At 39.4% G+C, this 23463-nt stretch overlaps 1 protein-coding gene across 1 annotated transcript in view; it reads right to left on the reverse strand.

Annotated features, from left to right (window-relative positions):
- Positions 1-19551: 19551 nt before the first annotated feature.
- LOC140313050 (zinc finger matrin-type protein 4) overlaps positions 19552-23463 on the reverse strand; it is a 56125-nt gene continuing 52213 nt past the window's right edge. Inside the window, exon 7 of the mRNA XM_072390993.1 lies at positions 19552-22073. Coding sequence (XP_072247094.1) covers positions 22052-22073 — 22 coding nt within the window. The 3' untranslated portion in view covers positions 19552-22051. The remainder of the gene's footprint in view (positions 22074-23463) is intronic.

Here is a 23463-nt window from a genome sequence, read left to right on the forward strand (position 1 = left end):
TATCTTTTCTCCACCTTTCATAATTTTGATTGTGTTTAGTTTGTGCATGTGCTCAACTGTGCTTTTGCTCCCTCAGATTATGTGTTAAATAAACCTACATAGCTTCTGACAGAAGATGTGTAATGTAATTATATCAAGAGCAAAAATACTGTGTAGCTTCTATATTCATTAACAGAGTGAACATTTGTGCTGAAACAAAAATTCTTCTTTGTACATTTTAACAACTGGATTTTAAATTAAGAAATTATATTTTGTCTTATACGTAGTTAAGCAGGTACAATTTCAATTCTGGTGTCTGTTGGTCAAGTTTTATAAAGTCCTAGCCTAATTCTCCTGCAGGGATAAGTAAGTGTCTTTATGTGTGTCTGTACATCCATATTTGCACCAGTTTGGAGCAGCTTCAAACTATGAAAAATAAAATAACTGGGTTTCTGTCAATTTGTGTGAAGTCATTGCTTTGTACAGAGAAACCCACACATGAGAAGAAGAGAAGCACACCGAAGTGGGGACACAGCAGTCTGCTTCTTCATGCCTCAGTTCCCTTAACATTTTATAGCTGCTGCCTGAACGTGTTGGTCAGACTTGTGTTGATCGTTTGTCTTGAACGCTTTAAGATAAAGAGTCCTTGGAAAGATGGCAGCTTCATAATGGGTCGGCCCATTGCCGCATCTTCAAATGCTCACATGTATTTTTTTTACCTAAGTTTTGTTAGGCCGGATCGTGAGTCACTTCCTTTTTTATTCAGTTTACAAAAACATGCATGGTAGGTTATTTTGTCATTCTTAATTGATCGTAGGAGTTTTCAGCTGCCCCTTGCCTGATGATAGCAATAATTCCCCCGCGGCTCTGATTTCGATGAAGCAGGTGTAGAAAATGGATGGATGATTCAATTAATCAATAAAGAAATAGACTTTATTTAAGAAATAAACATCTTGAACAATAGTCTTTTAAACAAACCAACAAATACTTTGTTTGCTTTTGTTAATTATTAGTGTCGTGAAATGAGTGGATATTGGGGAAGATGCCATAAAATGACAACAAAAGGGAAATTAAACAATATCATACAGTATAACTTATACTTTTCAAATTTCTGTTGGGAAGACATGTAGAATTAGTTTCTGACTGCACGATTAAAAAAAGGGAACAGACGGAAATAAGTTTTCTTTCCATGCTGTGATGAATCAGTTCAGCTGGACATGGGGCTTTATCATGAATCTCTGGATCTACCACTTTTGAAATCTTTGCTGCTGAGACAACAGAGATGACATAATTTCCTGTGTTTCAACATTAGCAGCACAGTGATGGCTGGCTGACAGCCAGTGCTGCGCCGTGCGCATCAGACATTGGAGCAGTGTTTGTCATGCATCGTCAAGTAAACCCAGCTAATCCACAATGAAATCTGTTTTCAACTGTTGCAGGAGTAAATCTGAATTGATTAGGTTTCAGTATTTTTTTTCTACTGTGGCTACATCAAGATTTTAGCTATGAGAAAGGTGTGTTTGTCAAATCAACAACATCTAGATCCATAAATCAAAAACAAATCATGTCATTTAATGTTTAAAGAAGTTAGTAAACTGCTTTTGTGCTTATTTTTCCTAATTTTTGAAAATTGCGATTCAACAATCCAGGTACCCAGAGTTTACCACTTATATTTCAGGAATCAGGGTATAATCCCCGCTGACGTCCATCAAATTCAGTCGTGTGCTGCGAGACGTTTTTATATCGGCAAAGACATTCCCTTCCTTTCTCTGCTTCTCATTGCGTGTAAGCAGTTTCCCTCTTTGGAGGGGTTGTTAGGTTGAGATAATCTAATATTGATCATTACTCCCTGGTGTCAAGCAGCAGAAGATATGTGACTGCTGAAATACTACAGGGCCACTTTTGGGTTTGTGAGTGCTCCTATGTGTCACTTTTTCTACCACTGTTTATTATTTGATGGACAGGCTGTTTTGAGAAAAAAAAGAAAATTGAAATTAAGACTGTCCTCACTTTTCTTGGTAACTGTACACCGTTGCTCCCTCCATAGCGGTCAGATTAGTCTTTGTCTCTTTAAGCAGTGTAGCATTATTAATTTGATGATAGGTGCTATTATGTGAGATGCTCAGAGATGAATGGAAGCGAATGCCCATTACTCCCTCTGTTAGAGCGAAGCAGCATGAGTACCTTGCAGCTCATTTAGATTCGTCTAAATTTGCCTCAGGCAGGACCAAGGTCAGTGAAGCCTTGCCATCACTTTCACGTACTGTGCAAACACAGGCACATATACATACATCTTATATATGTTAATACATATCTATATGAAAGATTTATTCATGTGAGAGCTAGGGTCAATGTGGTGTTACAGTGCTTTCAAAATGACTCATAGGGTAGGTAACATTTATCTTTCATTAATGTGCCAATAATGATGTCATCAGTATGTTTTACATGCATTTGTAATCAGCAAGAACGTGTCCACATATTTGGCAGTTGCTTGCATTATGTCTCTGATATCTGAGCCTAGTGCCAATGCCTATTTATTCCTCTTATTGATTTACTCCTGATTCTCTCTCGCACACACTTGCTCCTACACAACGCATGTCCCGGAGGGATTTGCTACTCCTTCCTGACCTTCGAAGAGCTCCCAAGTCTCTCCTCCCTTCTCTCGAGCTTACTGTGTGTGTTGCTGTTGAGCTGAGGGAGCAGTCCACTAATAGAAAGTCTATTGACTGGGCTGGTCACTTATTGCTGCTATTATAGCTGGTAAGGCCCTCTGGAAGCCAGTCGATAAAAACTGCTGGTCTCTGTTCACTGGTAAGAGGCCTTTGTCAGCACTGGAGGAAAATTAAATGTTTGATCGACCATCTTAGGATGCAGTGTGTGTGTGTGAGCATGTTGGAGAGCCATGTGTGTAGGAAGATATGTAAAGAAATGAAAATGGGAACTAGGTTTGACAATGCAGAAGTAAATCCTCTCTGATTATCTGTCTGAGTGTGTATACATGTGTGTATGTTTGAGAATACCACACAAATCCTCAGAAATCTTGTTCTTCTTTGTGCCTGGAATACGCACAACTGGCACCTCTGTCTCAGTGTTTCTTGCTGCAGACAAATGGACACACTCAAGCCAAGTCCTCTCCAGAATGTTTTGGCAGCAGTAAGTGAATCTTAAAGAGGACAAATTGAACAAGGTAAACATCTTTTGATAGTGTAAATATTTGCTTGCAGTGTGCGCAGAGCTGGATAAAAATACCTTGTTAGTTTTCTGATGATGTTTGAAACATGCCCGTGCCACTGTATGAAAGACCGCCAGCTTTAGAGGCTATGCGACACTGTCACTGTTCCTTCGAGACATGTCCCTGAGTGGCAAAAAAAATCTTCTAGGCTGCCACTGCTAATTAATGTCATCTAAATTGAAGGCAGTTGGTCTTGACAGGCATTCGTGGAACCTACCGATGTCCCTGGAAAGTATTTTACATTAACATCTGGCCAGAAATAGTGTTTTCTTAATATTTATATGTACCTAATTTCTAATCTGGGGAAACTTGAGAAGCAAAACTTGAAGTCTTTGTCAAAGTGAGATTTGACAGTGAAATTAAGTAAATTAACTTTCAACATTTTTTTTTTTTTTATTGAAAATATCATACTTGTGAACCAGGAAATGGGATAATAAAGGCAGGTTAGAAGTGTATTTAGCCATCCAACAAAATGTCAATAAGTAACTTAGTTTGATTATATTTGGAACAAACCAACTTTTGTCACATTGCAAAAAAAATAAAAAAGGTTTTGACTGCATCCCAGTCAACATTTTTATGTGGGGCCCATATACAAAGTGGGCTGAATAATGGGCCCCATATGGGATTGTTCGCAGGTTCCATGTTGGCCCCAAGCCTATTGCCCATGTGGGTTTAAGGCAGGATTACACCGGGTTTTAGGTAGGCCCCAGCTGTGCAAAATGGACAAGACCCATCTTGGTCCTGGCTTTAAGTCTTATGTGGTTCCTACATGGGGACAACATGGGTTGCCAGTGGGATTGTATGCGGGTTCTATGTTGGTCGCATGCTTGCCCATGTGGGTTTAAGGCAGGATAACACTAGGTGTTAAGCGGGCCCCAACTGGGGTTACTTTATTTTTCAAATAATCTGGCTCCATAACAGTACTTCTAAGAGTAAATCTTAAAGCTTGAAGTTTTAATTGTACTTATGCATTACACAAAGTAATCTTCTTAGTTACTTTAAAACAAATCCTAATTGAGTACAGAGTACAGTAAACATCCAACCTAGAGCTGCAATAATAATTCAAATAAATGATTAATCACCAACCAGTTTGAGTCTGACTCTAATTTAAAAAAATGGCCACATTCTCTGATTTCAACTTTTTATTCATGAATGTTTTCCGTTTTTTGGTCAAACATTTTATGGACCAAATATTTTGCAGATTAATAGACAAAATGATCAACACATTTATTGGTTGATGGAAATAATTGCTACAGAAAAACAATGTAACAGTTTAACATTTTGCGAGCTTGTAAGCTAACATTGGCAAGAAAACAATGTAATATTAACTGTACCCGAGTAATATTTTAACTCCGTAACTATAATTACACCTGTATACAAATTTGATAATATACATTTTTTTTTTAAATTCTGCACTCATATTCCACCACTGGTCAGTACAGTTTAATTTGGCACTTGCTGTCTGGATGCCCTTCGTCCTCCCTTGTCTCTTGCCCCAGTGAACCATTTCGGCAGTGCCCTCTCTGCTTCCTGCTGGTTCACCTTTGCTGTCAAGGAATTCTTTATAAGAGCCTCTGTAAAACAAATTTGGTTGACAGTATGAGCTAACACTAAAAACAGTCTTTAAACACCATTTAGAATGAAACAATGGCCAACTTCAGGGCCATATTGGAAAAAGTATGAAGGATAATCGTTATGGATTTTTAGCACAAGGAAATATTTATGAAGCACTTGAACTTAGTAAAACATTTTATCATATACCCTGGCTTTGTAAGGTGTGCACAAATAATCATAAAATAAAATTATGCACATTTTTTCACATTAAAAGGCTCAAATGCACTAAAAGCAATAACTGATACAGTTGAGGCTTCAATGGTATTTTTCACATCCATTTTTAGTCTCAAGTACGAGTGAAACACTTGAACTGTCAAGCCCTGCACAACAAAAGCGCAGGTGGTAATTTTTTTTTCTCCAACTGACGAAATTTGTCGGGGCGACAGAGACCTTTAACCCTTCAGATGGAATGTTTACTTACCAGAAACAACGCTGAAAAGACGCAAGACCCTAAATCTCTTGGCCAAACGTGTTTAAATCCAATTCCTGCTCATTTGACAGAATGCATTTCATCATTTGCTTCGTTGCGTCATCTACACTTGTGCCCCCTATGTCTGCCACCATGGAAACCAAGGGATAAGAGCCAAAAGGAGAAAATACATTAAATGCCAAGACAATTAGCTTTAAAAAAAAGTTAAAAACAACAACAACAACAAAAAAACACTTACAACAGCAGACATTAGTCTGTGGTCCCCCAGTTTCTCCTCAAGAGCCTCAACATCTGCTTGAGTTTGCTATGGGAAGACCACTCCATCAGGAACCTCCATCACTGATGCATCTTGCTCCTTCAGCAGGACATTTATCATCTTACCATGAACCTTCTGGGTCTCCTTAATTTCTTCTAAAATTGTAAGAAATTTAGAGAACATGGCTTCACGACTGGGGCTGGCGCCCTGCTGGACAGTGAACCTGGCGAAGTGCTGGACAGTGGGGCTGGTGATCCGGTTGGTCATTTTCTTTGCTGCTGGCCCAAGGAGTTTTTCTGCCTGGTCCACAGCTTCCATGGCAAGGGTCATTAAATGCTGCTGCACTCTAGCTTGGATTCTCCTCCTCCTTGTCCTTGAATTGCCATTGAAGTAATCCATTTCACTAAAATACACAAGAGACTGTAGTGTTTCCCACATGTAAAATGGCTTGTACTACATCACCATTTTGTTCAATTGGTTTGAGGTAACTGGTAGGCATCCCATGTAAACAACACCCAGTAAACAAAAATATTATGTAAGTGGTAGGTCTAATCAAAAATCAAACTCACCCTAAGCCTTCTTTGAGGTGGTTCAACCTATCATCACTAAGAGGGAAACTTAAAACAAAACTACCCACTACCTGAAATATTTTGTGTTTATTTCACAAGGAAATCTGGTTTTGGTGGACACCCGAGGGGTCACGAACCCCTGATCGAATTTAATCCAATTTTGTGGCCATTAATCAAAACACTAGCACTGGAAAGTCTGACACTGTTCTTTCCTTCTTCATCTTACACATACATGCTTACAGAATTAATGAAACTGAGCAGAGGGAGGCAGCTACTGTCCACCGTCATGCACTTCACATGGCCTACTACAATTTTTGAGCTTGCAAGTGCAATAATATCGGAACTGAAAATGACAAATGGGCATGAACGGACAACATATACATCGTGCATATATGGCAAACTATTACATTCAAATTAATTACGTGGCAAAGAAGAACACTTTCCGAAAGAGTGTGAAGAATTGTGATCTGGACAAATCTAAATGTGACAGGAAGACAATGGTTGAAAGAAGAACAGGAGGCACTTTTATAATTTGCTTTGCACAGGTACAAAGAAAATACAAATACAAAGAAAGGTAGTGAAATTTGACATTTTCACAGTAATCCATATGATTCAACCATTTTCACATTGTGGGCCGATGCATGAAATTCTTTTTGGCAGTTATATTATGGAGCCGTGTGACCACCAGGGGGCCCAAAAGTGTTTTGTGTGTGTATGTGTTGTATTTCGTTCCGTTTCAAATGTGTTTTCAAAATTGTTGCACTTTGCGCACACAGACCCTGACAGAAACACACACCTACACAGACACACAAGCCCGCCCGCGCAGGAGCGTCCCAAATTAAACATTCAAGGGAAAAATTAAACGCCCGCCTTCAACTGAGAAGCCCTTTTCCAGAGATGATACCTCGTCAACGAACTGATCCAGGTACTGATAGGAACGCGCGGTTTGCTTTTTCCACAAAACACATCAATAACAAATGGACCTTTTTCAAGTGGGAATTTGCCTAAGATTGGCCAAAGCTGTTTTTGAGAACTCTTGAATAACGGCAGCCCATCAATGTTAATTTGCATCAAGATTGTTTGTGACTGCAACAAAAGTCCAAGGACTTACATTTAATCTGTAAAGGAAAGTTATTCAGCTACACAATAGCACTCAGAACAACAGGCTGAATAGGTGTCTGGTATGATAATGTAACACATTAACAGTTATTCAGCTACACAACATCACAAAGAACATACCTGAGAGGCTGAATGGACTAAATGAACAACACAAGCCAGCAAGTCCAACAAGCAAGTTACCGGTAAGCAAGTTTATAAAAGCTCTTGATCTCGTTCACATAACTGAATCCATTGAATTCTTCATCCTTGGTATGTGTCGCTTTTGAACAAATTTGGAACTTATCAAACCACACCAAGGAGGCGTGGTAGTGAAATTGCAACGGTATCATACACCGACATTAACCTCTGTTCAGGTAAAACTAGCAAATGTAACTTTTTTGGGAATGTAACGAGAACTCGATATGTTTCCCACAGTAATTCGTCCATGTGGAGTTTTAGGGACAAATCTACTATTGGCCCCACGTGGGTAAACCCACAGGTGGGTTTGCCACAGAACAGGGTTTGCCAATAAACCCGCATTTACCCATAGTTGGCCCATATGGGCATGTTTGCATCCAGTGTTTGCATACTCTGCCCACTCATAGTCCCTATGGGACCCATATGGTCAGTCCGCATGGGCTTCCTATATAGGACCCATGTTACAGAAATCATATGGGTCCCGGCCAATTTGCCCAGTTCAAGCCCATGCCCACTTGGTACCCATCAGCCCCTATGTGACCCATATGGGGCCCACATGTACATTAAGATTAAGATTAAGATCAGATTTATTATCATGTACATTACAGGGAACATACACGAAATTTCTTCTCCGCTTTTAACCCATCCAGGTTGGCACCCGTTGAACATGCACATGCACATGCACAGGGTCCTACATTGGAGCATGCTGCTGAAATGCATGATATCGTAATGTATGCATCGTAATGTCCCTTCGCCACTTTTTGTCCCAGAGACACAATCACATTGCATAAGCCACCTGATATTCATAAATGTATCTGTACAAAACAGAGGCACCCAACCTTTTGTCAAAGTGAACTGGTTGTGTACAGGTGGTGGTGGGGTTTCTTCATCGGCTGTCGATACATGGTAACTACCATATGGCTCATAAGCATATTGATACATACATTACCAGATTTCTCAACAACCATGACTGTATTTGCATTGTGTACAATTGATAATATGCACACAGCATGTGTTTTCCATGCATGAATAAATCTCTGCAACTCACCAAATTAAATCCAGCAGAAGACAGTGACATATGTTGCAGTGAAGCAGGTGGCATGAGCCCATTAAAATCATTACAGCACAAAATACTTTGTTCAGTGTCATTAAGAAACAATTAGCATTCTATGTTATTTTGATATACTATGCATGTTTCAACTGTTGTTTCTTTTTTTTATTTTCCGAAATTAATGCATTTATTAATTTTTAGCCAGATCACTAGGTGGTTGGGGATCCCTGAACTAAAACATCATGGAAAGACTACACACAGAATGTGGTAGTGGCTATGAGATGATATTAACTCACTGGCTCTCTAAAAATATTCTGTTTTATGTGCTGGGCATAGAAGAGTCGCATTGATCGTCAGATGGCATATAGGAAAACATATAAATGTATGGGCTATATAAGTGGATTGATATAAGGGATTTTGCCACCACAAACACAGTGCTAATATATCTTTGGAACAACTGTTTGACTAGTGTAACTGCACATGTGCGTATTGCTACTTTAACAAATAGCACCGCCACCAGCAATTGTTTAACCTTTATCACAATATGGACCAAGTGGTTTTTTAATATGTGTTTTATGATCACTAAGGTCATATTTTGTCCTATATGTTACAGAGCATATTGCAGAAAAAAGATCCTTGAGGTAATTTGGCATTTGCATCAATGTAGATGTTTATATAATGAATATCAGCCCCTATATTAATATTATAATATTATAATGAAACACATAATTAGAATTGCCTCAGCTATACAGGCCTTTCATCTAATTTAGACTATTTGGCAGAAAAACAAAATAAGAGAGTTAAATAAATATGTTATTGATCAGCTCATTCAGCAGCTAAAGTAAAGTTACTATTGTTTTTTTTTTTTTGTTTTACAGTAGTTTGGTTGTTTTTGTATGAGACAGTGTCAGAGGCAGCCTTTTGTCCCATAATGGTGATATGCACCTCATTAGAAGAGCCCCTACAGTCACACCGTGGGGAGGCAAGGAGGTTATTTGATTGACAGCGGTGGCATTCAGAATTAGGAGCAGACGGTGTGTAGAGCAGCAAGGTCACTGTCAGGGGATAACAGACATGGAGAGAACCACTGGTGTGTATAAAATGTATGGCACATAGTGAAGTAACTCAGTCATATCTACACACAGTCCGTCTGACCATCAAGGCCACAGAGTTGGAACCATGGGGAGACAATGGTATGCAGCTTGGATGGGATTTTTTTTCTGGGCCACATGATCCTCAGGGGGTCCTCTCTTAGCAAGCCATGCCTGCATTGAGCTGCCTCGGGACAAACCTCTGACACGTGGACAAGGTGTTTTTGAGCTGTTCAAACTAAAATTTAAACTGCTTTGAGTTGCAGTTCCTCAGAATCTCCAAGTATGAATCGACGTGTCTTTGTCAGTACACAGACAACAGTTAAAAGTAGTCTTTGTCAATACTTTAGCTACTGCTGGGAGCTTGTGTCACAGCTCAACCACATCTCCCACCTGGAAGAAAAGTCGCTGCTAATTCTGCCCCACATTTCTGCTTGCTGCAGACAAGGAGTGAGAATGGCTAAGCCAAACTGCTGATAGGAAAAAAAAAAAGTGTCCAAGTGCATAGACACAAATATCCACACACCCTGGATGTGTCCATGCACATCCACATATACACAGAATGCAGGAGGGAAGGAAACTTAAGGTAAAATTAAGTGAGAACTTTGTGAAGTTGTACTGCTTCCCTTCAGGCGACAATCCGATTAACTTCATTAACATACCTGGCTAGAGCTTCATTGCTGGAAAGGAAGGCACGCTGACAGAGAAATAGACAATGTATGGATGTACGTGGGGGGTGACGGTGCTGGGAAGGCAGCAAAATTAGAATGAGGCAATAGCCAGATGGAGAGGTGAGTGAGAGAAGGGGAGGAGGGGTGAGTGCTGAGTGATATCTGCAATGTGCAGGGTGTAAAGCGTGTCATCTGTCATCTAATAGAAAACCTGTGTGTGGCCGAGACTGAAATGCGAAAACACGCTTTCCTTTTCCATCTCCCTCTCGCTCTCTGCTGCTATTTGTACCCACAGGGTAACTGGTCCAATCACTAGCGGTTGCGCTGCTGTCCCCGTCCATTCCACATGCCTCCACGTTTATTCCGTGCCGCTCAGTCACCTGCCACATATACAGTTATGGGGCAATTTTTCACAACTGTGTGATGTGAATCTTAAGTAAGCTGAGAATGAGAAGTTGATTGAGGGCTGTGTTTATTACTGAGTTGTTCAGTGCAAATTTTCAGATTGAGCTGCATTTGCAAAGCCACAGTAACAAGGCTCTCATTTCGCTTTCCGATGAATGCATCTGTTTACTGCTTGTTGGCAAACGGTTACCTTTAAATGAATAGCCTGATTGGCGAAAGATGTTTTCAGCTGGCAGTTTATGTGCTGGAAAGAAGATGCAATCACAAAAAGGTTGTCCTTGACGAGCTGTTTCTGCAAATGTAATTAAAAATTACAGCGATATTGTCTTCAGGAAGAGTCTAGACTGAGTCACAAATGTAATTCAGTTAAACTTTGATATTGCTGCAGCTGTTGTTCAAGGTCAGGGGAAATTTGTTCCATCTTTGTGCAGTGAGGTAACCATAAAGCCTGCAAGCTAACGTGTTCAAATTTAGTCTTCTCTAAATCTAGAAGGTGCCATCAATTTACTACTCAGAAAGATGGCACCTGTCATGGAGTGAGTGTGTGTGCTCATTTTCTGATGACACCACTTTGAATGCCAGTGCATGAGTAACATGTTTGCCTCTCTGCAGGTCTCATCAGTTATCATTGTGTTATAAGTTTTGAAAATATTTTGCAGACTTTTCATGGCAGTCTAGCTTATTAATGTAATTTTCACTTGGATTACTTTTGGAGCACAACTGACTCAACCTTATTGTTTGGCCCTGTTGTGAAGAAGTGACACTTGTGACTCACATGAGCAAACTGAACTGCCTTCGTACAGACTTCAAAACAGCCGCAGCTTTGAGGACAAAAGGAACTATCCACCCTCGGGATCTGAGATACACTGGCAGCCTATTCAAACTTTTACAGTGTTATTCATCCCACAGACATTGTGATGACAGCCGCCCTCTGTTTTGTGACTTATAAGATTATATATCTCTCTTCGTGAAGAGCTCAAGATAGTTAACTCCCCAGCCCTGCACAAAAGAGGAGTCTACTTATGGTGTAGTCACTTCCCACTTTTCCTGCTCTAATGAAGTCTAAGTGAGTTTTAGTGTACTAATGGTTTAGCTACAGACTCTGTCTAATCTGGTTCCCTTATACAACAGTGCCTGATTTAGGTCAAGGCTCATAGATACTCTGCTTAACATAAAAAACTGGGTTATTCATTGTCAGAGGTTGCGGAGGTTTCATCCATTTTATTATTTTAATATATTTAATTTTCTTACATCAATTTAAATGATTCATGAATGCAACTTTTAAGGACTTAATAAAAGGACGTACCTTGTTATGGACATTACAGTTTTCTGATTATGGAATGATCTCTGTTAACAAGCAAATGTGATTCTGCTCCTTAACTTGATGCAATTTGTTTAACAATTACTTTTCCATCCTTACATCTTGACAAACTCACTGTGAAATCTGTCAGAAATAATCCTGTGTAAATTCTGCAAATGCCTGTTCGCTGAAGCCTTTCTCTTGTGCTACTTCTGTGTCCGCCATCTCCTCACCAAGAGCTTTGTTTAAATAATACGAAACATGTCATGTTAACATGTCCATGTGGCTTTTTATTTGCAAGAGTAAGTCAAACAAGAAGTCAGCAACATCGTTGAGTAGTTTCACCTTCAGCAGTGTACTAGTGACATTCAGGCGATTTTATGTAGCAAACCTAAGAAACCTAATACGCTTTATTTAATGTTAGGGTTAGGGTTAGTTACTCTTAATTAGCTGTGTACTAATGTTATCAATGATAATGGCAGTTTTAATTATGTAGCACATTTAGACAGACGAAGTCGAGAGAACCCCACATCAAAATTAAACAAGTCAAAGGCTCATGTTATATGAGGTCACTGTTGTCATTTCAGCTCAGTGTGAAACAGTTGAACATATACGGAGTGCCTTGGCCAGTTTGAGTCCCACTGAATGTGTACATGCAGGAGTAATTTAATGTGAAACTGAATAAGTTGAATGTATTCGCCCTGATTTTGAAAATTTTATGTACTGGGAAGTACATTAGTCCAAGTTCAGTTGGACTAATATGTTTACATTTATTTTAAAGGTTTAGTTTTAGCCGAATGAACATTGAATTTTTTGTCTTTCTTTCTAGTGATAGAGGGTCCCTCGTCGTAGCTGTGGGGCCACTATGGTCATAGAGAAAAACAGAGTGTGTTGACACGCTGAATGGCTCTGGAGTCGCAGGTCCGTGAGTGTGATGACAACCGCATACACAAAGGGTTCTAGCCATGCAGTTACGGTGAAGGCAGGCGTCACTCACTTCAGCAAACAAACATGCACAGTGGATGAGAGAAGAAGAGATGGGAGACAAGTGATGGGAAAATTACGTATCTCAACTCAAAACAGAAAAATTGTTTTCCCAAACTAGTGGGTGATGTCACAAAGGGTTTGTCCATTAATCATTATCCTAAGATGTTCTCTGCCAGAGCAGCAGCTGTCTTTAATTCAGGCTTTTCCCAAGATTTTTAATTCACCCTCATCTTCTGCTAAGTTGAATACACACTGACTTGTCTCAAGGTCATGTCACAGATTGGACTGAATATTTGACAGCTCAGCAGAATGTTTAGGAAAATGTTCCTGTTCCATTAAAGAAACAGAAAACATCCCAATGTTATTGCATAAGAATGTACCCATTTTTTTTTTTTTTTTACTATTGACCCATGAGGAATGTTAACACCCTTATACTTTAAAGCTGAAGACATTTAAGCTGAAGTAAGCACTTTACCTTAAAGTTGGTTAATTTCAAATTTCGTGTGCTTACGGGCAAAAGCCTAAACAAGAGGAAATGTGTCACTGTCCTACTAATTACTAATTGTGCTGTTCTGCACTCAGAGGCTTTTGGAAAAAAAAGTTGCAAGATTTTGCAGTTTTTTTCTTTATGACCAACCTCCCTTTTCTACGCCTTTCTTCCTCTCTCACGTAATGCTGATACATTAAAAATGCTGCTGCCTTGTTCTGTTTCTGCACACCACTTTGATTTGATTTGTGTTCAGGGTTGTAATGTAATTTTCTGCTTAGTTGAAACTCTTAATTGAAACAAAGGATTTTTCCTCATGGAGGATTTTTTTCTGTATGATTTCTGTGACATATTACGCAATAAGCAGCAAGGGGACCTCACCCAAACAGGTGGGCACTTGTCATTTTTTCAGTGGGTACAGTGGATGGACAAGTCTAAAAGAGTTTTTTAGGTTGTGTCCCAGTTTCACAAAGCAAACTGTGGCTTAAATTATCCTGAAGCTGAAGGATTTACAGGATTAACACTTGAAAATGACTAATTAAGTGTAATCTCAGTCTACATACTCAATTTTGAGTGACTCCTGAATGTAGTGTTGATCGACACCATTTACGCTCAAGATGCAATTAAGTTGGAAAATGGAGTAGTTGCTGGCAGCCTAAAGATTAAGATGAATTGCACAGCGGTGGAATCAATCTTGAGAGTTTTGTCAGAGACTCGTTGTCAGAAAACTTTCTTTTCTTTTTGCCTTTTCTTTAACTCCATTCAGAACATATTTCAGAACCATTGTTTGGCTTTTTGAGAGAATGTCTAATTGGCTTTTGATGAATAATTTAGTAAGGTATATTAATTCCCTAAGATAGGCTTAAACCAAAGCCATACTGACTGCATGTGGTCATGTGGATTTTAATGCACAGCCTTGCTGCCATCTTGTCAGTTTTGTTTACCTGCCCCTCTGACTGTCAGGTGTAAGTAAACAATCACCTATCTGTCAAAGTGAAAATGCCACTACATGTAGTTATTGATCCCACTTTATTACAAATGGATATGAGAAGACGGTTGCTTGACAGCAGCACAAAGCACCCGACTAGCTGCCTGTTAGCTTTGACAACCTAAATTTTTTAGCAGCAGACTGGCTGCCTGTGCATGTTTATGTGTGTGTCTGCATGCTGGTAACAGATTTAGATCCCTGGTTGTGGCGAGCTCTGCAGGCTAGGATCTGGATGTCGAGATGACAGCAGTCACAAGGGGCGGGGGGGATCAGATGTAGCCGTCAGCTGACAGACAGACTTATTGCACTGGCTGTACCCCTCCTGAGTAATGGACCAGATACATACAGTATTAGTCCAAATGTTGGCTTGCTGGCCCAGTTTATGCTCATACTAGTGAAGAAGCTTGTAGTTTTTTGGGGTATGCCTGTAACATCTCTATCCTAAATCCTGTGGGTTTATCATAAACAGCTACTTTTGCTCTACATAGGTTGTAAATTCTATTACAACTGTCTTTTGGCGCATTGTAATCATTTTATGTCAACTTGTACTCACTTTCAAAAAAACTTTTCTTTTAAAGAAACAAGAGTGCTTTGTCATAAAAGTCTCACTGATGGAGAACTAGATTTTAGGTGGAGCGGGCACATTTTAATGGGTTTCAAAGGGCGATTGCACTCAGCATATGCTATTAGCTGAAACCTTCACATAAATCTGTCACGAACATACATAAATATGCAAATGAAAGAAAAAAAAACATCTGCTTACACTTACACAAATGTATACCTGGAACACTGGTGCACTCCTTTCTTCACAGACATAAAAACACCCCCCCCCCCCCCCCCCCCCCCACCACCACCACCACACACCGCCAATGTGAGCTAGGGCAGTTATTTGAACCAGCGAATGCATCAGATCAGAGGTTTAATTAACGCTTCACTGGGCAGCTTTAAAGCAGGAACAGCAAAAAGCTTTTATTGATGGGATGTTTGGCACCTGGCAAAGCTTGCATATTTGAAAAACAGCAAGAGACAGATTTGGATTACAACAAAAGCCAAAAACAATGTCTCTGCTTGACTGGAGATACAGCCGTGTTAGTTTAGTTTTAACATATTTTAATTTTTATAATCTAATTACTACACAACGATTGGCATTGGTCACAAAAGCAGATTGGATGCAAATTTACAACAAGGACATTCATTTAAACTACATATTTGACATTAGATTATATGAACACCTGCAGTTTTTTGTACTGACTTGTCATAATTTTGTCCTCAGGAATTTCTTTTTTGGATCAGCCATGAATTTGATAATTTTTACACGTCTCTCCTCACTATAAAACATAAGGGACACCAGCAACCCAATCACCTGACATTCATTTACAGGTTTGTAGAATATCAGAGGAGGCATTGGAGCTGTTCCTGAAAGACCAACTTTCAAGTCCTCTGTAAGGCTGTTGCTGTCATACATTAATTTGTTTCCATTATCTGTTTGGTTGGGTTTAGAAATCAAAATAATTAAGTTAGAGTTAGAGAAAGATGGTGATTTGGCATAAAAGTTAGTTTGTGCTGATAAGGTGCCCAAACAGTGCAGTGCAGGACTGGTATCTTGGCACTTTAGTCCACCAAAGGTCTGATTCTCTGAGATTTAGTGCTACCAGATCTGTGGCTGTGCTGCATTTCAGCTTCCCTTTCCACAAAAAAGTCCTTCTTCATCTCTTTATTCTTCTGCACTTTTAAGTAGACAAGCCAAGCTCTGCAAATTCTGGGTTTCAGGAAAGACCAATTTCTGTGATAAAGGCCAAACAATTAGGCTATGTTAAGCTAATGTGCTGTTTTACACCTTTTTATAACATTCTGCGTCACGGGTAGGGTCAGCTTTAGTTTGTCTTAAAAACTCAACACCACTGCATCATGGAAATGGGATTTTTGACCTGCCCTGACCTGTACCTGAACAGAGAATTGATTAAAAAAGCAGTTTAACAGTACAACTAGGCAGTTCAGTAAAACACAGCTCTCTGTCTTTTAACATTTATTAAGCAACTATTCTCTCAAAGCTACTTCCTGCTAACCTCTGGTTAGGACATATGCCAGAAAGTTCCTATGTGTGCTTGGTTTATTAGTGTTGGTAACGTAGTTTAGAAATGTGAAGTGATGGGGAATATTTTTGTCTACACTGTAACACGTTTTGATTAGTTAAAACAAATTCTGGCCAATTTGCAGGGTAAACATCGTTCGGTTGGCTTTTGTGAGCTGTTAATCAGTAAAAGTTTTATGAGCTTTAATCTGTGACTTATGCAGAACTTCCCGCTTTATTAGTCTTTCTGTGCATGTAAGGTTTGACCTACTTATCTGGTCCAGCTGAAAAGGATAGCTGTTATGTAGCAGCTCGGTGTGCTGTATAGCTCAACTGGTTCAACAGAAGCGAGGATGAATGTCTTCAATGCAGCCGGCCCAGGGTTGTGTCCCAGTCTGAGGCCTTTTGCTGTAGTCACCCCCCCACCACCTCTCTCTCTCTCTGCCCCCTTTCCATTCCACCTACTGTCAAATAAAGGCCACTTGTGCCCCAAAAACATTAAGGTAAAAAAGAAATGTATGAAGTCAAAGGTCAGCCTGCAGCCCTGCAAGAATAGAAGAGTTTGGACAGATGGAAAATCTATACAGATATGAGATTTCAGCATTATAACATCCCGTCTGTCCTCAGTAGTTATCACAGTATCATTAGCACTTTGGTATTGATGCAGATGCATTCAGTGCTGCTGGCTGCATATGCATCTGGCTGCTTCTGTTGCCCACGAGGCTGACCCCTGTCTCAGATGCCAGCAGAGGCTGTAGGGTCAATATTGCGACTACAACAATGATTTTTGACAGGAAAGCTCTGACGGGTCTAACGATGAACAGCTTGCTGCACAGAGCAAAGCGGTGGAGTGGAAATTGCTTCCTACTGGGTTGTGCAGGGTCACATCACTACTGCTGACAGTTTGACATTGAGCATGCAGATACTGTGTCTGATTCGGTGAAGAGGGAGAATGTTTTAAATCCGTCATTGATTCGTGGAACTGTCTATTGAAATGTACAGGCTACAGTGTTGCGCTGATGTGTTTTTGTAACAGGATTAAAATAAAAAAATCCCTTTTCCTGTGTGTCCTTGCTCTTTGATAATTGTAAGATGCTTTAGTAATTAAAAGCACTCTCTGTACATCTAACATTGTTATTATTGTTACTGTTTTTGTTAATGGAACTGAAGTTAAATCAAAGAAATGTTTTTAAAAATTAACTAACTGTATTACCTGGATGACATTTTTTTTTAAATTTAGGAACTGTGAGTTACTGTAAGTCACTTTGCAAATACTGCACACTCGTAAAAATACTGTACTGCAAAGTAATGAAACCATCACTCTGCTGTATCCTTAATAAGAGATTTGGCTTTCTATGAACTCTGTGCTAAATTTGTCCTTTAAAATGTCAACTGAAGACATATCTCTGTTTTGACATTTTCAGCAAATGCTTCACATAATGATGCAGTTATACAGGGTCACAGAGGAAACTGTAGCATCCAATATTCTGGTTCTTGGACTGCCTTCACTGTGACTCACTGACTCCCTCATTTGTTTTGAGATTATTACAAATGTACAATTAGCAAGGCTAATTCAGTGTAAATAATCCGCGGCCACTGATGTTTCAAATGAAGCGGTTCAAGAATCCCAGCTGTAAAGTGCACCTGCTGTAAAGTGATTACCTTTCAAGAACACATCTCAGCAGAACATGAGGTTTCAGCGACAGGGTCATGAATATAGATGAGTCAGGAAAGCATACCCTACTGCAGGCTAAGTGGGGTGGCGGTCTTGTATTCTCACACCCACTGACTTCTACATGGAGGTTGGATGGTGCAGTGGAAATGACATAATACCAGCTTTAATGTTTTATTCAGCTCATCTCCTGTTGACTACAATGGGTTATTAAGAGTGCACAACATCTCCTGTTTGCATTGATTTCCTCTCCCTCCTGCTGCGTTCTTTCCTCTCTGACATACACTTACTTTTTTCATGCCATTACTCTGCTGCTCTTTATGCATATTAAATTTAGTTTCCAATCAAAGAAATTACAAAAAACATTTTTCTCCTCTGTGGAAAATTTCTCACTGAGCACTAGCACTAGTACAATGAAAATGTTCAGAGCTGCGGTTTGAAGCTGTATGAGAAGCTTTCCAACATTTTTATCTGCTCTTTTCTGTGCAGCAAATGTCACATTCAACAGTCACCGCCCCCCTTTCATATCATACCTGCTAAGCCTTTCACTTTTGAAGCGCTTCCTACTTTTATGTTTAAATTAATGATGTTTAGCCACTTTGGTGAAAGTCTGCAGGACACATGAAGAAGTGTGTGTTCTTGTTTGATCCACCTAATGGGGGCTTTAACCTGAGTTCATGCACACCCATGAGGACTTTTGCCACTATGGGAACACAAACCTTCTCAGGTTCAAATCTGTTGAGGCAATGATCTTTGGTGTGCCTGGGCAAAAATTCCATAATAATCTTCAAGCATATTTAAATGGGGCACACAGGCATGGTAAAATGATTTGTAAGGTATTTGTTATGTTAACTTGTTAAAATTGGGTGTAAAAAAATTGTCTGCATTTTCCGTAAGGCCTGCGCCATTAAAGTCAGAATTCAATTCAGGACTAAAGGTATGAGTTACGTTGCAAGAATTTGCAACCTGTAATGATCATAAGAGCAACAAAATATCAACTGTAAAAATGGCAACCGTTAGGATGACGGCCGTGTTGTAAATATAATGTATTTTAGCCTTAACCAGGAATTGTTTTCTAATCTTTATCAGTTGTGTTTGATTCAACTTTAACCAAGTGATATTACTGCCTAAACTCAGCCAGGAAGTGACAGAACTGACTGAATGGAAATGCCGAAAGTTGCCATATGTTGGTCTTGAGCTGTTAAGGGTCATATTTAGGGGTATGAGCGGACTACCTATCTGGTCATTTTAACTAATAATAATAATGACTAAAAATCATGGAAATTATTGGATATCTATGTGTGGAAGTACTTTTGTTTTGATGTGTCATGTACTGTAAGGACACAACAAAAGACAAATTAAAGGAGATTATTCATCAAGTTGAAATAAAAAATAAAAATAAAATCATACAGGTACAAAGTTTAAAGCTTTGAACGTCAGTAATACCGGTGCAAACAAACAGAAAAAGAAAGACGCAAGCCTGGACTTTGCAAGAGAAAATAGATATAGTTGTCATCTTCACTGTATCCATCATCAGGTGTTTTTTTACAAATGTGCTCACAGTACATAGCTAACAAAAAGTCTCCTATTGCCAGTGCAGTTAGGAGCTTCACATACAGACACCCACCAGAAGCATCTTATCACACAGTTTCTACGCATAGATACATCTCTGCCATATATTATGTAACATCTGCTGAAATATGTGACTCATGGCACAGTTATGCTCTGCACAGGCTGCGATATAAACACAGAGACATAATTTCTATTGTGAATATTACAGGAGAGAAAAGAAGTCAAACTTCCAAACAGTCATGATACAAATCAAAAATTTCTTGTTTTTGCGGTTTTGTTATGGCATAAAAAAATAAAAATAAATAAAGCAGTTTGTTTTCCTGCATTTCTGTGTAGGCATTTTTGTGACTCCTCTTGCATTTCAGCTGATTCTCTGAGGGAACCGCCTTCGTGGTGATCGTAGTATTCTTCTGGAGAACAGCTGTCATCAAAATTCCTTTTAGTGAATACCGTCCACTGTTGTCCATGCAGTGAACATTGGTCCATTGTTATTCATTTTCTGATTGGGGATGAATTTATTTTCAATTAAGTTTATCCGTCTAAAAATGGACAACTTATTCTCATTCCAATGTCAGCTTATTTGCAATTTTAACTAATATTCATAAGAAACGTCATCATTTGTGGCTCATTGCAGATAAACACTGAATACAAAACTCTTCTTCTTCTTAAAACACAAACATCACCTGCAGCTACTGTTTACTTACACAGAACATTTTTTATTGTTAGTTTTTTTTTGCTTTGTTAAACTATTCAATTTCAACCCACATTGTATGGTTGTAAATATTACAGCTTGATTGCATAAAAACATCATTGCTCATCCATATGTCTGCTAAATAAAATGGTTTCTAATCAGGTCGCATGTAGTTTCGTCACCTCACTGTGAAATGAACCGAGCAGAAATCAGAACATATTGATGTTTTACAGCATTAAAAAATGGGAAAATAAGTGTGGAGGAGCCAACAGTAACTAACAGAGGAGAGCTCAGAACTGTGCTTTTCACTCCTTTCCTGCAGCTTACAGAATAATGCCATTCAGAGCCACTCTCAGTGCCAGCACAGAAAAGCAGAGTGAATCTTTTAGTTTATTTTATGGTGCTACAAACCCTCGTTGAAACTCACTTTCCAGACACTTTGAAGACACTACGTATGAGGTTGTTACACTGTGGTGGCAGATATGATGTCTACGTATCAAAATGTTTTCCCTTTTTCGATGAATAAGATGTTGATAATAAGCCAGCTCAAAAGGTGACTTCTTTGATCAGTTACAAGCATGTGCTGTAATGGATTACGAAGCTATCAGTAGAAAGCAGCGCCACTGCCGAAGCGCATAATAAATAGGCTTCAAAAAGGCCAGAGAATGCAATGTTTGCATGCATTGAATTACATCCCAGTTGTATCGTACATTGGCTGCTACATGGATCAGGAGAGTTTTTTTTTTCTCTGGTCATAGCAACAGAAAAATAAATATTATCTACATGTCGCCCTTCTCAGAGAGTTTCTGTCATCTCCAGACTGCATCTGACATCAGTATTTAGTTGTGTGGGAATGTTTTCAACAGTAGATGAGTCACAGAATTAGACAGACCCCTTTCAGAGCAGCAGTCTGAAAGTCTCTTTGTTGCTTTTCTCTTTTATCACCAAGTTTGGATTATGCGGGAAATATGAAGATGGGTTACAAAATGACACATCATTTGAAAAGAGAACAATCAACCACACTGACAGACAACACTAGATTCAAAGCAAAAATACCCTTTGTTTGAAGTTATGGAAAATCATGCAGTCAGTAATGGCTGAGGTCAGGTCAGTTTTCTTGTCCTTGGATTTGAAAGTCTGGGCCTGAGTAGGGTCTCAAGTGTTCTGAAAGCGAGCCATGTGTATGCCACCATCATCATCAGTGCATATTAGAAGCATGAAGAAACCAAAGACTGTATCCAGACTCGGATCACTGCCAGAGCACTTGGGGGACTGCTAGGTACAGAGTAATTATTACTTCTGTTCTATGACGATCATTGTAATGATTATTACCACTCTGGGCAATGACATCAGTTCAATTTTAGGATTGTGGTTCACACAGGAGTTACATGGCGATACTCAGCCGCAGGTTTTTTGATGGTTGTAGGTGTCAAACTCATCAAACACAAGGTGCTGCATAAATCTCAGTTAGAAATCAACACATTCAGCTACCCACACACATACTTTAGATGTATGCATAGATGCCAATGACACCCATACACACACACACACATACACACACCCACACACTAACACACTAGTTATTATTTTGCACTACTCTCTGAAGTAAGTCCTTTTTTCTGAAGTTGTTTATCCCAGTAATCTTTGTCTTTGTCTCTTCTTCTCTCCAGAGTGATTTGTCTCGTTGACCTACTGCTGGTGTTGCTTTAGGCTGAAAGCAAAACAGAAGAAAGAATTAGTTAGTCTTGTTCTGTCTCTGCAGATCTGACAAGACATGGCTCTTTTCTCACAGGGAACATCAAGCCCATTGGGAAGAAAGATATTCACTTTCTGCGACGCCTGGTCCATGGGAGGTAATCCCATTTACCTGTAACTCCATGCCACCTGCTATTTTAAGTACAGAATAGATAGCACAATAAACAAAGTTCCCATTGGTTAAGACAAATGTGCAGGGATATTCACAATGACTGTGAATTGCTATTATTTTTCAATACCTGCTGTACTAAAAAAGAACTACAAAAATACAATACAACTACATGTGAAGCATTAACCAATAGTCCTGTTTCCTGTTTCTTCTCATATTTATAGCCGTCTATTATGCCTGCTATCTCGCTCTTCCCCAAATTAAAACAAAGAAGATAGATTGGAGCATAAACCTTGATGTTTAAGGTGCAGTATTTACTGTGGATCTGAAGCCGCTGATTGATTTTCATGATGACAGGCGCTGCGGCTGCATTCTGTAGCTTTATCACTATGAAACAAAGCCACTGCAGGCAATGAAGCCACATCTTATTAAAACCAAAGAGATAAGTTGGATAAAAGATCATACAATACACAGTAAGCCTATTTTTGGCTTTTAGGATCTTTGAAAGGACTAAAATCTTGTGAGATCCTGCAGCAGAATTATCACTCAGCTGACAGTACTGAATAAGAATTCAGTAATGCTTATTCAAATGCCTGTATATCACAATAGAAATACCAACTGTAATGCTGTTTATCAGAAGCATTTTTTGTGTAATTGCTTATCTTCTCAGTTTTAGATGCTCTTTTTACTTTCATTATGTAGTTCTGAAATGTGAGCTTGGCCCTGTATGCCTTTACGAGATGAGAGAGACAAATGACAACAGACACACAAATTGAAAAGAAGATGTTATCCTCCCTGCACGGCCGTGCAGTTGCACCTGAAATTAAAGCGCTCTCACAGACAGAATGATAAATTCCACAATTTTCATCACAGTATTTGATAAAATGCCATCTTTCACTGTGCCCTAATTGTAGCGTTGCACCCCACCCTTCCTTGCACACAAACACACACACACACACAGCGTGCAAGTGCTGCAACAGAGTGAGAGAAAAAGGGAGGATGCACAGGCAACCTAGCTGTCAGCACCTATCCTGGTAATGGCTGTTAAAACAGTGGCCTCCACACCCTGTCTGCTCTGTCAGGACTCATCAAGTGAGTTGGACTCTTAGAAGAGTGAGTGTGTGTCGGGGGGCAGATACTCTGGTAGCTTGTATTGTTCTCTGGGAGGGGACAGGTAGCATGAGCAGTGAGGGTTGGGAGGGCAACAAGATAAGAGAGAGGCAGAATGAAAACCGTG

Source organism: Leuresthes tenuis, unplaced genomic scaffold, assembly GCF_036924035.1.
Source record: "Leuresthes tenuis unplaced genomic scaffold, fLeuTen1.0.hap1 SCAF_8, whole genome shotgun sequence".
NCBI lineage: Eukaryota > Metazoa > Chordata > Actinopteri > Atheriniformes > Atherinopsidae > Leuresthes > Leuresthes tenuis.